Source organism: Heloderma suspectum, chromosome Z (genome assembly GCF_057233095.1).
Source record: "Heloderma suspectum isolate Gila_16-S chromosome Z, 16-S_ref, whole genome shotgun sequence".
In the NCBI taxonomy this organism is placed as follows: domain Eukaryota; kingdom Metazoa; phylum Chordata; class Lepidosauria; order Squamata; family Helodermatidae; genus Heloderma; species Heloderma suspectum.
Window position 1 is genome coordinate 14,296,557 of NC_139476.1, and position 13,098 is coordinate 14,309,654.

The following is a 13,098-nucleotide window of genomic DNA, read 5'->3' on the forward strand; positions in this document are numbered from 1 at the left end:
AGACTAAGACAGCGAAAATAAGGGGAATGCAAATAGCGTAGCGTCCGCTATGCTATTTGCGTTCCCCTTATTTTCGCCGTCTTAGTCTACGTAAATCTTGACGTAGACTAAGACGTGCCAAAATAAGGAACGCAAATGTGGCCATGGTGTGGCTGTGGCAAATGTGGCTGTGGCAAATGTGGCCGTCATTTGCGTACGCGCGTTGTTGTTGGGTTTTTTTTAAGTCAGATGTTATAGGCTATGTAAACATTTACGTAGCCTATCACAGCTGACTGCAGGGACACAAACAGCAGCAGCTATGGCCACCGCCATTTGCGTCCCTGCTAGCCAGCGGCCGGATGTCCGGCTGCTGGCGGAGCTGGCTGGCGGCTCCGCAGAACCCCTGCAGAGCACAGCCGGCCGGCCAGGATTCCGGGGGAGGGACGGAGCGCCTCCCCCACCATCAACATAATCTGCGAAAGGTAAGTGACTTTCGTACATCCCTAGTTTTAATGAAGATTTCCTTTTGGGTTTTTTTACTGTTGGCCACCTAAGGCAGAAAGGCAGGATATAACAAGCCCTCCAATTCATCTTTTGCTGCTGATGATATATTATTGTTATTGTTATCATCAATAATAATAGTATTTCTATACTGCAATTCTGAACCCAATAGAGGCAGTTTACAATAACAACAACAACAGCACTGCCTTTCTGAAACCAGTTCAGGAGGTTTACAATTAATGATGATGATGGTGACGACAACGACTATGATGATGCCCACATTCACTGATGGGAAAAAGGATGGGAGACACTGACCTTTTCTCCTCTACTCCCCACCTCTGGCAGCTGCATTCTGCATCCCGTCGTGCAACCAAATTGCTCCTCGCCGCCAATGTAAGCTTCCGTACAGGCTACAAAGTCCAAGAAAGGGGGAGATGGAGAAAAAGGACAATTGGATATGGGCAAGAGCTGTGAGATCTACTTTGGGTGTTTTTTTTAGCTAGGACCCTGAGCAAATGAATGTGTGGAACTCACCACCACAGGATGCACGATGGCTTAGGTGGCTTTGAAAGGGGATCCCACAAATTCACAGAGGATATATTTATACCAATGGCGATAAGGCTGTGATAGTTAATGCAGCCTCCATGTTCAGGGGCAGTGTACCTGCAAATACGATATGGGATGTGTAGGGGATCACAGTGGACGGCTTTAGCTTGCATCCTTTGCTTCCCACAGGCATCTGGCTGACAGCTGTCCTGAAAAGACTAGACCCAGGGTGTTTAAATCCTTTCATCCCACGGGCCGAATCCCCCTTTGGGGGAAGCTCTCAGGGGTGTCTGCGTCCCAGGGCAGCAGGGCCAAAGACAAAAGGGGTGGTGCCTTGGGCAAAAGGGCCGAATCCCAAAATATCAAAAATACCAGCCTATTTTAGCGTAATGCTCTTCCTGCCACTCATTAAGCTTCAGGAGAGGCATTTCAACCTTTCAGAATAGGAAGAAACTGCACAAAAACTGGGGAACTCCCCAAAGAATGGAGGTTGGGGGAAGGGGATGTTGCCTTCTGGAGGACCCCGGAGGGCCAGAGTGGGACACCAGGCAGGCCATATTTGGTCCCCAGTCCTGATGTTCTGCACCCCTGGATTAGCTCGACCTTTAGTCCTATACAGGAAGGTGATTGTGTACTAAGTCTATTAGCACATCATGGTAGCTGGGTAGAGCCTCTGTGTTCAAAAGGAAGTCTATTTCTGAATAACTAGTGGCTGGGGAACAAAGGGTCTGTTGCCTCTATACCCTTATTGCGAACTTTCCCAAAGACTCTGGCTGACCACTGTCGGAAACTGTAGGCTGGATATGACAGGGATTAAGCAGGGCCCTTCTTAAATCAGCAATTCAGCTGTTTCTTGGAGTGCAGGAAATGGGACAGCAGCACCAAGCACTGTCACTTTAACGGGGTGGGATTTATTTTATTTTTAAAAATTCACCTCCAGCAGGCTGTGCTAAGGACGATGAGACAGTAAGCAGGCCTATTCCAGCAGCCCCGCTGAAATAATTAAGTCTTTTTCCTCTTCCCTCCCCTTCCCTTTTCCCTTGTATATCATTGTTAGCCTGCGGGCAGGAACTGCCTTCTTTAACTGATGATTTGTTAGCCATTCTGGGAGCCTTTTTGGCTGAGTGACGGGATAAAAACATACTTTAAAGAAAATCGATTTTTAAAAGTAAAAAATAAATAACTCCGCAGCTTTCCAAGGTGGCGTCTGAAGAGGCTTACAGCAACGTATCACAATAATTAATCTTTGCAAGGCAAGCTTCTGGAAATCACAGGTTCTCTTGTCCCTGCTTTGAGCCTGCTTTGGGAAGATGGGAGTTGGAGGGATGGGGGGTGGGGGGCTGCTTTGTCCCCACCTGCACTTTTGCTGCCTGTGGGAATCTGTTGCAGAAGCTCCGAAAAAGCAAGGGAGATGACAGCACTAAGTGGGAGAGAGAAGCTCTGGATAGTGTAACTGGGCATGGGGGGGGGGGATGGGGCTTAAAAGGAGGGGGAGGAGGACAGGAAGCAAGAGGAGGGACAGGCAGACACCGTCTTACCCGATTCGCACTCGGCTCTGGTTGCATTCAGCTTGGCGCTGGCGTCCACAAAATGACAAATGGAAAACAGCCGGCAGCCACGGTAACAGGCATTGAGAACAGCATCCTGGGGGAAAGGGAATTGGGGGCGGGGGATTAAGAGATGCAGATACAATCGCATTCCCCCAAACTCAGCGAGTGCAGGATGGCGGTCCATGAGAGACACTATGCTTTGGAACCAATTTATACAACTACCGAATAGCCTTTCTTGACCTAGGGCCCTCCAGATGTGTTGGACTAGAACTCCCATACTCCCCCAGCCAGCATAGCTTGCCTAATGTTTAGTCAAAACCTGCCCCCACCCTGCAATTTCCTCTCATCAGTTTTAGTCCTGCCTCTGGAGCAACAGAGAACAATTATGAGAGCCATAATTTAAATTATGAGAGCCAGTGTGGTGTAGTGGCAAGAGTGTTGGACCGGGAGCCAGGAGATCCGGGTTCTAGTCTCCACTCGGCCATGGAAGCTCACTGGGTGACTTTGGGCCAGTCACAGACTCTCAGCCCAACCCACCTCACAGGGTTGTTGTTGTGAGGCTAAAATGGAGAGGAGGGGGAGGATAATGTCAGCCGCCGTGGGTTCCTTGCAAGTGGAAAAAAGGCGGGGTATAAATGCAATAAATAAATAAATAAAATTATGCTCCAATTTCTGCAGGACAGCTCTCCAGATATTTGAAGACTGCCATCTCATACACACACATACATTTATAAAGACCAGTTCCGACTTTTTAAAAATTATTATTACGCTTATATCTGATGTTTTTTTTCCTCTTGCAAGGACCCCAAAGTGGCCGACATGGTCCTCCAAATCTCCATTTTATCCTCAAAACAACCCTATAAGGCAGGTGAGGCTGAAAGTCACTGAGGTTCGTGGCCAAATGGGGACATAATAACATAAGAAGAACCCTGTTGGATCAGACCAAGATCAGGTCCATTTAATCCAGCATTCTGTTCACACAGTGGCCAACCAGCTGTTGATAGGAGACCCACAAGCACGAACGCAACAGCACCCTCCCACCCATGTTCCCCAGCGATGGATGTACATAGGCTCACTGCCTCTGGTCCTGGAGATAGCACATAGCCAGCAAGACTAGTAGCCATTGAGTCCCGAGTCCCAGCCCGACACTCTCACCAGTATACCACACTGGCGCTCTCAAATCAACCAAGGTTCCATCTCTTTGTCACGTTCCAGCATGACCAAGACACAGCGCCCAGTGTGGGGCTATGCAGATGAAGAGGCAGGAACTGTACAAGAACAAACAAGCCAAAAACTTACCACCTAGCTCCCAGCAAACACGTCTACGCTGTGGGGCTGAATAATATTGGACTGCCTTAAAGCAGAGGCAAGGAACCTCAGAACTGGGGGCCAAATCTGCCCTGCCCTCCAGGTTTCACCAGATGGCCGCACACCCTTCCACCGGTCACACCCCCTTTGCCCTGACCACCAATTGTTTAGTCATTTCCCTACTTTGCTGCAGCTTTTCCCCATTCTAAAATGTTGACATGCCCTGGCAGTAAGAGCTTAAAGCTAAAATATCCTGGAATTTGGCCCCTGAGAGCTTCTTCGAAATGGAATTTGGCTCCTGGGCTGAAAGAGATTCAACAGCTGTGCACAGTGGCCTCTTGAAATTCTCCACCTTACTTGTGGGCAGAGAAATCGGGGAGACCACTTCGCTGAATTTCTCCAGGGGGAGGAGAAATTCTCATCCGTTTCTCCCAGGTCAGGCTCCCCATCGGCAGGGCTTGTAGCACGGCTTCTTTCTTTTTTGGTCAGGGTTTTGCGTGTTTTCGTGCTGCAACAGCATCAGCGGTCTTGGCAGGCCGGCCCCCAGCTTGCATCCACCTCAATGCAGGTGGGGGCAGTGTTGTGTCCGGCTCCAGGGATGAGGTGGAGTCTGTGCTCTGCCGAAATCAGTCCTCCAATTTCCTGAACATTTTCTCCGCACATGAAGGAGGCTTCCATTGTTCTGCCTCATTCAGAATGTTTTATAATTTATTTTGTGGAGTTTTGGAGCTTACCTAATCACAGGTAGCCACCCAAGCTGCCCACACTTTCTGATCTGAGAAAGCACCATGGGAGGAATTACCTCATGGTGCCTTAAACGGGGCTTTAATTGACGTGTGGGAAGGTGAGGAGGCTGCAGGGGGCCAGAGAGATGATCGTACAATGGAAACCAGGACACTTGTGCTCACTCCTCAGCCAACTCCTAAGCAAGGCAAGACCAAGAAACCCAAACCCAGCCCACAAGAATTTATCCAAAATTTCTTTACCATTGAATTTCTTTTTGAAAGCAATTTCTCTTCTATCAAACTGAATGAGGATGGTCAAAAAAAAGATGGAAGAAATTTCCAGCACAGCACTATTCAACACTCCTGCCTTAAAGGATCGTTGAATGGGTTACTAAAATGCCAGGCATTTAAAACACACAATCAGTGCCAGACAAAAGGTAAGTACTGTTACTCCCAGTTTTCTAAAATTGGAAATGGAAGGGGCTGCTAGTGTGAGGTGGCAGATAAGAGACGGGTTTAAATCTTGCCTCTACTATCAACTAGGGAGGTAGTGGGCTCTCCCACACTCGAGGCATTCAAGAGGAGGCTGGACAGCCATCTGTCAGGGATGCTCTGATTTGGATTCCTGCACTGAGCAGGGGGTTGGACTAAATGGTCTTGTAGGCCCCTTCCAACCCTACTCTTCTATGATTCTATGAACTCTCTAGCCTAGGAAATCTCTGGCAAAGGAGTCAGTCTCTCTCAACCTCAGGTTTCGACACCTGCAATACATTGGTATTTGGACCGGCCTACCTTACCGGGTCATTGTAAATACCAAAATAGTGTTATGCAATATGCTTTGAACATGCTAAAAGGGCTGCTGAAATGCTCAGAATATTTATTTTGAGGATTACGAGTTTGTGAAAAACCAGGGATCCAAATGACCTGACAGAGTCAAGAGCTCAAGAGGGGAAATGCATGATGTCTTTAAAAGAACGCATAACTGATATGATGATGATTGTCTATATACCCACAGACTGTCCACGGTCTAGTGGGTTTTGGAGCAATTTCCTGTAGGCCTAAAATGCACAAATTGTAGAGAGGGTTTTGTTCTGTAAAGATAGTTACCGAGTATGGTCAAAGAGCGAGATCATCTTCTCTCTCTCTTATTCCAACCCCAGGATTCCACAATATCCTTGTGGATTAAGAAGACATTTGTAATCCAAGTCTATGCATTACTCAGAAGTAAGACCCACTGAATTGGATTGGGCTTACTCCCAGGTAATTTCCGGAAAACACTCACTACTTTGAAAACAATACCCTACAGGTGCAGGCAACCTGGTGCCCTCCAGATTTTTGGGACTACAGTTCCCATCTGCCCCAGCCAAAGCATGCCCAATGGTCAGGAGTTATGAGAGCTGTAGTCCAAAACATCTGGAGGGTACCGGGGTGGCCTACCCCCTGCACTAAAACACAATATATTAGAGGGAAGAGGGAGTGACTCAGATTAACACAAAAAAGTTACTAGTCCAGAAAAAGGCCTACCAGCCTATGTGCATGCACATTCGGTGTTCTAGGGTTCAACAAAGAACCAGCTCTCTTCCATTTGACACTGGAGACAGTTCTTAGCTCACCATGTAGGATCTCCATTCAGTTCTTTTCATTCTAAGCATATGTCTTTTTGCACCAGGCTCTGCTTGGCTCTCCTGTCAAAAACAGTATAGATAAGTCTGATCTACACTGACCAGCAACGGCTCTCCAGGGTTTCTCTGGATCTGGGATCTTTTGAATGCAAAGCAGCCACACTGAACCACAGGCTTTTCCTATTGGTATGCAGAGAAAGGTTGCCTCTGACCATGGAGAATTTAATAATCATTAATTAATTAATTAAGCAAGCAAGCATTTTTTTAAAAAAGACCCTACACAAAAGGGAAAATGGATGGGGAGGGAAGGGGAAAATATGCCCACAATAGGCATCAAACCTCCTCCCTGTATTTGTCTCATCCCCTTTTACAGTAGCCTCTAAGCTAATCACGCTCACACTATCTTGTAGCCACGACTTCTCACACTGAATTCCACAGCATGGGAAAAAGGACTTTTCTTTCATCTGTCCTGAAGCCGGCCAATATATTGGGTGACGTTCACATTCTGGCATCTGCAGTTCCTACTGATGCTGTTTCTAGGGCACTATCCATGTGCACAGAGCTTTGCAGAGAGGCGTAAGCTAGACACTGACCAGGCCAGACTTCCCAAACCAGTGTCCTCCAGATGTTGTAGACTTCAAAGCCCATCGGCCCCAGCCATCACAGCCAAAGGCCAGAATTCTGGGACTTGTAGTCCTAAACATCTGGAGGTCACTAGGTTGAGAAGTCAGAACTAGATGCTGCCCCACAGACCTTACAGCGCATGTGGGGTTTCCCCAACCTGGAACCCCCCTGAGTTTTTGGACTATAGCTCCCAGCATTCCTGACCACAGGCCATACTGGGGCTGATGGGAGATGAAGTCCAAAACCTCTGGAGGGCACCAGGCTGGGAAAGCCTGCAGTCAAGAGACCTGAGTCACCTTGAAAGACGAGTTAATTTATTGTAGCAGAATATTCTACGGGCTAAAACTATTGATGGCAGAAGTTTTATCTGTATAAATTTACACTGCGATAGACATGTTGGTCTTTCAGGTGCCACGAGGCTCTTTTGCAGTTTGTTTTTCTGTAATTTACTTATTGACTGTGCTATACTATAGAGCCATAGAAGGGACCTCGAAGGTCATCTAATCCATCCTCCTGCCGATGCAGGGAATCTACAGCATCTCTGATCCGGGAGACGTCCAGCTTCTTCTTAAAAACGACCACTTTGCAAGGCAGTCTTGACCTTCTGGCTAAAAGCTCATACCATCGGGGTATGTTTCCAAATGGTTCATTGAATCCCCTTTCTTGTAATTTGAACCTGTTGGTTCCAGTCCTACCTTTCTGGAGGAACCGAGTGCATATTTCCTCCATCTTTTACGGGACAGTGCATATTTGCTCCCCTTCAAATTCAGAGGCAGTATATCTCTAATTATAGACAAATGTCATGGAATTTATTTATTGACTGCTACTATTTACACCCTACCTTTCTATCGTAGATGTTATCAAGGTGACTTGATAAACCCTTTTAAAAAACACAAAACAAGACATTTAATCATTCAAATGAATCTAAGGAAGACCCAATAATCCATATAAGGGAAAAAAATAGTCAGCTGTAATTGGATCATTATCAGAAGCAGCATCTAAGCCAGAAAAAGTCCCATCTGCATCACCTTCATGACCTGGCTGCGACTCTCCATAGGCATCTAGCTGATCCCTGTTGGAAACAGGATACTGGGGCTGGATCAGGAGTAAGCAACTAGGTGCCCTCCAGATGTTTTGGATGTCAACTCCCATCCACCCCAGCCAGCAGGGCCAATGGTTAGGGATTATGGGAGTTGTAGCCATCTGGAGAGCAGCAACTCTGCTTTCCTGCAATTTCTACCCATTGTTCTAGTCCTGCTTTCTGAAGCAATAGGTTGTGGGGTTGGCTGGTCTACAGGAGACAACAGAGATTGTGGAAGAAAAGTTTCTCATCTACGCCTTCTTTGCGAACATCCCAGGGATGTCCACCTGGCCATATTCAGCTAGACTACAGAATCATAGAATTTGGAAGGGGTCTCAAAGGTCATCTAGACTGCCCCACCTTCTGCCTGACGGCTGTTCTGATATTTAAAAGTCTCACCTTAACTTTCTTGTCTCCAGGCTAAACACACCCAGCTCTTCCAACCATTAGGACATGTTTTCCAGACCTCATCCAGGCCGTTCTCCTCTGAGCCCATTCCAATTTGTCAACACCCTTCTTAAAAGCAGCCAGAACAGGACAGAACGTCCGCATTCCGAGAAAGTTGGCTTCCAAAATACCAGCTCCTGGGAACAAGGATCTAAACCAGTGCAGTAATTCCTAGGATATTCTAGGGCAACCTATCATGACAGCTCCATGTTTAGAGGCTGTATACCTTTGAGTACCAGATGTTGGGGACGAGTTGTTTGTTTGTTGGGGACAAACAACAAATGATTGTTCCCTCCATCATTCTGGAATGAATGAATGTTGGAAACCAAAGACTGGACCAGATGGGCCTTTCTTTGGAGTGATCCAGCAAGGTTAAACCGCTCATTTTTAATAAACTATAGCAGACCACATAACTTCAGCCTGTTTTAATTTTTTTTAAATTGCACAACACACCTCTCCCTTTACCCACTCCATTAGATGATGTGACATTCTTTGTGGCCTGAATGGCAACTTCTGGAGACAGAGAGGACAAAAAATCATTTTCCATCCATTGCAGTGATGGAATGGATTTCCTAATTGTGATTTAGGATATCTCCCCCCCCCCCTTTATAAACACAGTTCTGACTCTGGAACCAGAGCATGGCTTTTTATTTGATTCAAAAATGAATACCAAAAAAACGAGTAACGTATTCTGTGTACACCTGTAAGGGGGGGGGGGGCTTTTTAGCTTCCTTGGGAATCATAAAAGTCTACTCAGATGTAATCCCCACTGAGTGTAATTGGGCTTACTCCTGGGTAAGTGGGTATAGGATTGCAGCCTCTGACACAGACCAAACAGAGATCCTTTTGGTGGGGTGGGAAAGCCTGAAAAGCCAAAATCAAAGCCTTTATAAAATGGGTATCCACCAAAAAATGTGTGTGTGGCAGGGGGATTGTCTGTGACAGACTGACACCTGCACAAAGCAAAAGAGGCAGGGGAAAATGCCAAACTGAGCTGTTGCAAAAGGGCACAGATAAGCTGGAATAAAACAGACCAGTAAGCATCCCCACCCCCACAAAAAAACCCTCCACATGTTTATCAAAATAAATATGTTTAAATGGGACATTTCTTATTTAAAACACACACAAAACTCTCTATGTTTGTGCAAATTGATTTGTTTGGGGGTTAGCTTCTCTCTTTTCCCCTCTTTCCTCCCCCTCCTCCTAGCCTCGGAAAGATGGACGCTCCTCTCCTTCCTTCTTCCCTGATTCCGTGGTGGGCAGGAGGAGAAAAACATCATATAATATTTCGATATTTTGTTACTGCTGTTTCCCCCCCACACACCCCTTTGTACTGTTTTCATCGTCATTACACATTTCTGGATTTCTGAGCTCCACTTCCAGGAGTGATACGATTGCATCATAGAAATATGGATGCAGGAATAATAATGACGACGACAACAACAACAACAACTAAAATGTCCCTTTCTTTCCTTTCTTAAAATATAGCTTGATTTTAAAATGCGAAGCCCAGGAAAGGTGCTCAGAGGCAGGGGCGCGTGTCCTTCCGTGGGGCCAGGCAGGCCGGTTTGCGTAATGGAATAATGACAATGACAATACTTTCTTTTCTTTTTAAAATAGAGCTTGATTCTAAAAGGTGAAGCCGGGGAGGAGGCGGAGCTGGATCTCCCCCGCTGGGGCCAGGCGCAGCCCCTGCCCCGAAGGGAGGGCCCCGGCCCGCAGCCCGCCGTGCCGGGCGCCGCGGTTACCTTGGCGGGGGGCGCCTGGCGGAGGCTCCGCGTGCAGCGCGCCTGGCAGGCGGAGATGTCGCCCAGCTCGGCGGCGAAGGGGTCGCGCCCGTCCGGCGGCGCCGTGGCGGCCGAGGCGGCGGCCGAGGGCAGCAGGAGCAACGGCAGCAGCAGCAGCACCGGCGGCGGCGCGGCGCTCCGGGCCATGGTGCGGTGCCCGCCCGGGGTGGCTCTGGGAAGGGCTGGAGGCGCTGGGCCTCCTCCGCGCGCCCGGGGGCTGCGGCAGCTGGACGAGGACGGCGAGCCGGCCGCGCAAGCACCCTGGAGCAGGCGCGGGCGGCGGAGGAGAGGCGTCGGGGGCGCGCCGGCCGGGCGAGCAGCGGAGCAGCCTGGGAGAGAGGCGGGGAGGGCTGGACGGGCGGAGGAGAGAGGTGCCGGGGCGCGAGGAGAAGAGGAAGACGGAGAGAGGGGAAGAGAGAGGCAAGGGTGCGGCCAAGGTGGGGACGGCTACGGAAGACATGTGCTGGGGCTCACGGAGGGAATGAGAGGTGCCGGGGCTCACGGAGGGGAGGGAGGGGATGAGAGGAAAGAGCGGTGCCGGGGCGCAAGGAGGAAAGGAGAGAGAGAGAGAGAGAGAGGGAGGCAAGGATGCGGCCAAGTTGGAGGCGGCTAAGAGAGAGAGGTGCTGGGGCTCACGGAAAGACGGGAGAAAAAGAAGGACGTATGCAATAGGAAATGCAAGTGCTGGAGCGCAAGAAAGGAAGAGGTGGGCAAGGAACGAACACAGCCATGGTGGAGGTGGCTAAGAAAGAGGCGCAAAGAAGGAGGAATGGCTAGGAAAGATTGTTGCTGGGGCTCAAAAGGGAGGAATAGATAGCTGGGTGCATTCAAGTGGGGCATGACTAATAAAGAGAGGTGCTGGGGCAGAAGGAGGAGAGGACGAAAGGGATGCAGCCAAGCTGGAAGTTACTAAGATGAAAGAAAGGTGCAGGGGCTGAAAGAAGAAAAGGTAGGTGAGAGATGGAGGTAGCCAAGGCAGGAGGTACAGCTTGTAAAGAGAGGTGCTGGGGGTCTTGGCACCAGGGAGCAAGGACGGATGCACCCAAATCAGCCATGTCTTAAAAAACAGAAAAACAGGTGCTGGGGCTCATTTGTGGATGTGGGAAGAGAATGAAAGACCAAGGATGCCATGAGGCATCATAACTACAAAGAGGTACTGGGGCTGAAAATAAAGGTTTCGTAAACAGGCTCATGCGGAAGCGAGCTCAACGGGACGTTCTCCTTAAATTGGCACACAGGCTGTTGAGTGTGGGCCTCTCTGTGCATGCTCAGAGGCATGGGCTGCCTGAAAATTGTGCCTCTGATTAGCTGCCTTTGGCTTGCCTTGTGCATGGGGCCTGCCTTTGCATCACCTGAGCGTGCCCCACTACCATTTAATCCACTGTTACTTATCTAGAATATTTATTTCTACATGTAGAGTTATTTGAAAATGTTTGAGGGCAGAATTTGGCCCCATTCTGCACCTTACCTAAGGAGAATGTTTTCCTTCTTCTCGCTTTTTGCAGTCCTTGGAGTATCCCGGGGTATCAGTGCTCTTCTGAGACCGAAAGCCTCACCAGCTTTTCCTAAACTTGGGCCCTCCAGATGTGTTGGACTACAGCTCCCAGCATGCTGGGCTATGCTGGGAGTTCTAGTCCAACATCTGGAAGGCCCCAGGTTGGGGAAGGCTGAGCCAGAAACTGGATCCTTTGAAAGGAAGGAATTGCTGGAAATGCCTTTTTACGGCACAGCTGATTCTTAACGCTCTTCTGAAAAGCTTATTCTGTGTTATTGAAAGGTCTGTTTAAAAAGACAAGCTATTTGGGGTGTTTCTGTTACAATTAGGCCTGTGTGTCCTGCTCTAGACGGAGTCTTGGCTGTTTGTAAGCAAATACAGGGAGCGATGCAATAGAGCAGTCAAGCTGATAAGCCAATGGTCGAGCACACAGGTTTCAGTCCAAGGAGGTTTAAGCTCAGGCAGGAGCGCTCAAAATCCAGGCAGAGGTCAGAACACAGGCAGGCAACAGGATCAGGCAGGAGCAGTCAAGATCACAAGCCAGATGTCAAACACAGTAAATCAGTCAGGCACGTTACACAGTCCAAAATCAGGGTTGTTAGGCAGTCCAGAAAGTCAGGAAACAGAGCATCAATCACAGGGCCTGATTTAGGAGGTAACACTCATGCACGGCAGAGGCTGGAAGGACCAAGTTGTTCCAACCCCCTCTGGGTTTCCAGTGAAGGCTTTTAAGCCCAAAACCAGCTGGGCCCCACCCAGAGCTCAGCTGCAGCAATCAGAGCTCCCTTTCCAGAGCCTGCTCCTGCGGAGTCCTTGTCTCCTGACCGGGACAGCCCTGCAGCCAGTCCCCCTGAGGGTTCAGGCTCCTGTGGGGCTGGTGGCAGTCCCTGGTCTGGGGTATCCTGGGCTTCTGGGGCCTCTAGCTCCTCCTCTGAGGAGGACTCCTCCAGTTGGGGCAGGACACTGTGTCAACCCCATTTAAAGACAACTCTGACGGATTAAAGGCACAATGTTATGCATGTTTAGACAGGAAGTCCTATAGCTCCCAGCATTCCGCAGCCAGCACAGGTGCTGGCAGCTGTAGAACTTTTCTGTCTAAGCATGTGTAGAACTGCACCCTAATTAAATAATCTATGACATTTGTAAAATTGCATTGTTAACTGCTACTTCTACGTTTTATGTTCATTTGGAGGTTTATTAACTGCGTTTTTATGACGGTTTTTAGATTCTTTGAGGATTACTTTGTGGGTTGGAATGATGGAGTATCTAGTAGTAGTAGTAGTATTTTAACCCCGGCCTTCATCCTAAGGGCAGCCTATGTAAGAATATCCATGCTGGATCAAATCAAAGGCCTGTCTAGTTCAGCAGACTACAGTTCATAGAATAGTAGGGTTGGAAGGGGCCTACAAGACCATCGAGTCCAGCCCCCAAAT

At 48.6% G+C, this 13,098-nt stretch overlaps 1 protein-coding gene across 2 annotated transcripts in view; it reads right to left on the bottom strand.

Moving 5' to 3' along the window:
- TMEM59L (transmembrane protein 59 like) overlaps positions 1–10,811 on the bottom strand; it is a 33,039-nt gene extending 22,228 nt beyond the window's left edge. Inside the window, exons 1-4 of one of the 2 annotated variants that reach the window (XM_084825409.1) lie at positions 10,132–10,811; positions 7,697–7,735; positions 2,565–2,670; positions 796–890 (exon numbers count right to left, since the gene is read on the bottom strand). In XM_084825409.1, the coding sequence (XP_084681535.1) occupies positions 796–890; positions 2,565–2,670; positions 7,697–7,735; positions 10,132–10,317 (426 nt within the window). In that variant the 5' untranslated portion in view covers positions 10,318–10,811. The remainder of the gene's footprint in view (positions 1–795; positions 891–2,564; positions 2,671–7,696; positions 7,736–10,131) is intronic. The other variant, XM_084825410.1, reaches the window with a different exon arrangement.
- Between the last annotated feature and the right edge of the window lie 2,287 nt (positions 10,812–13,098).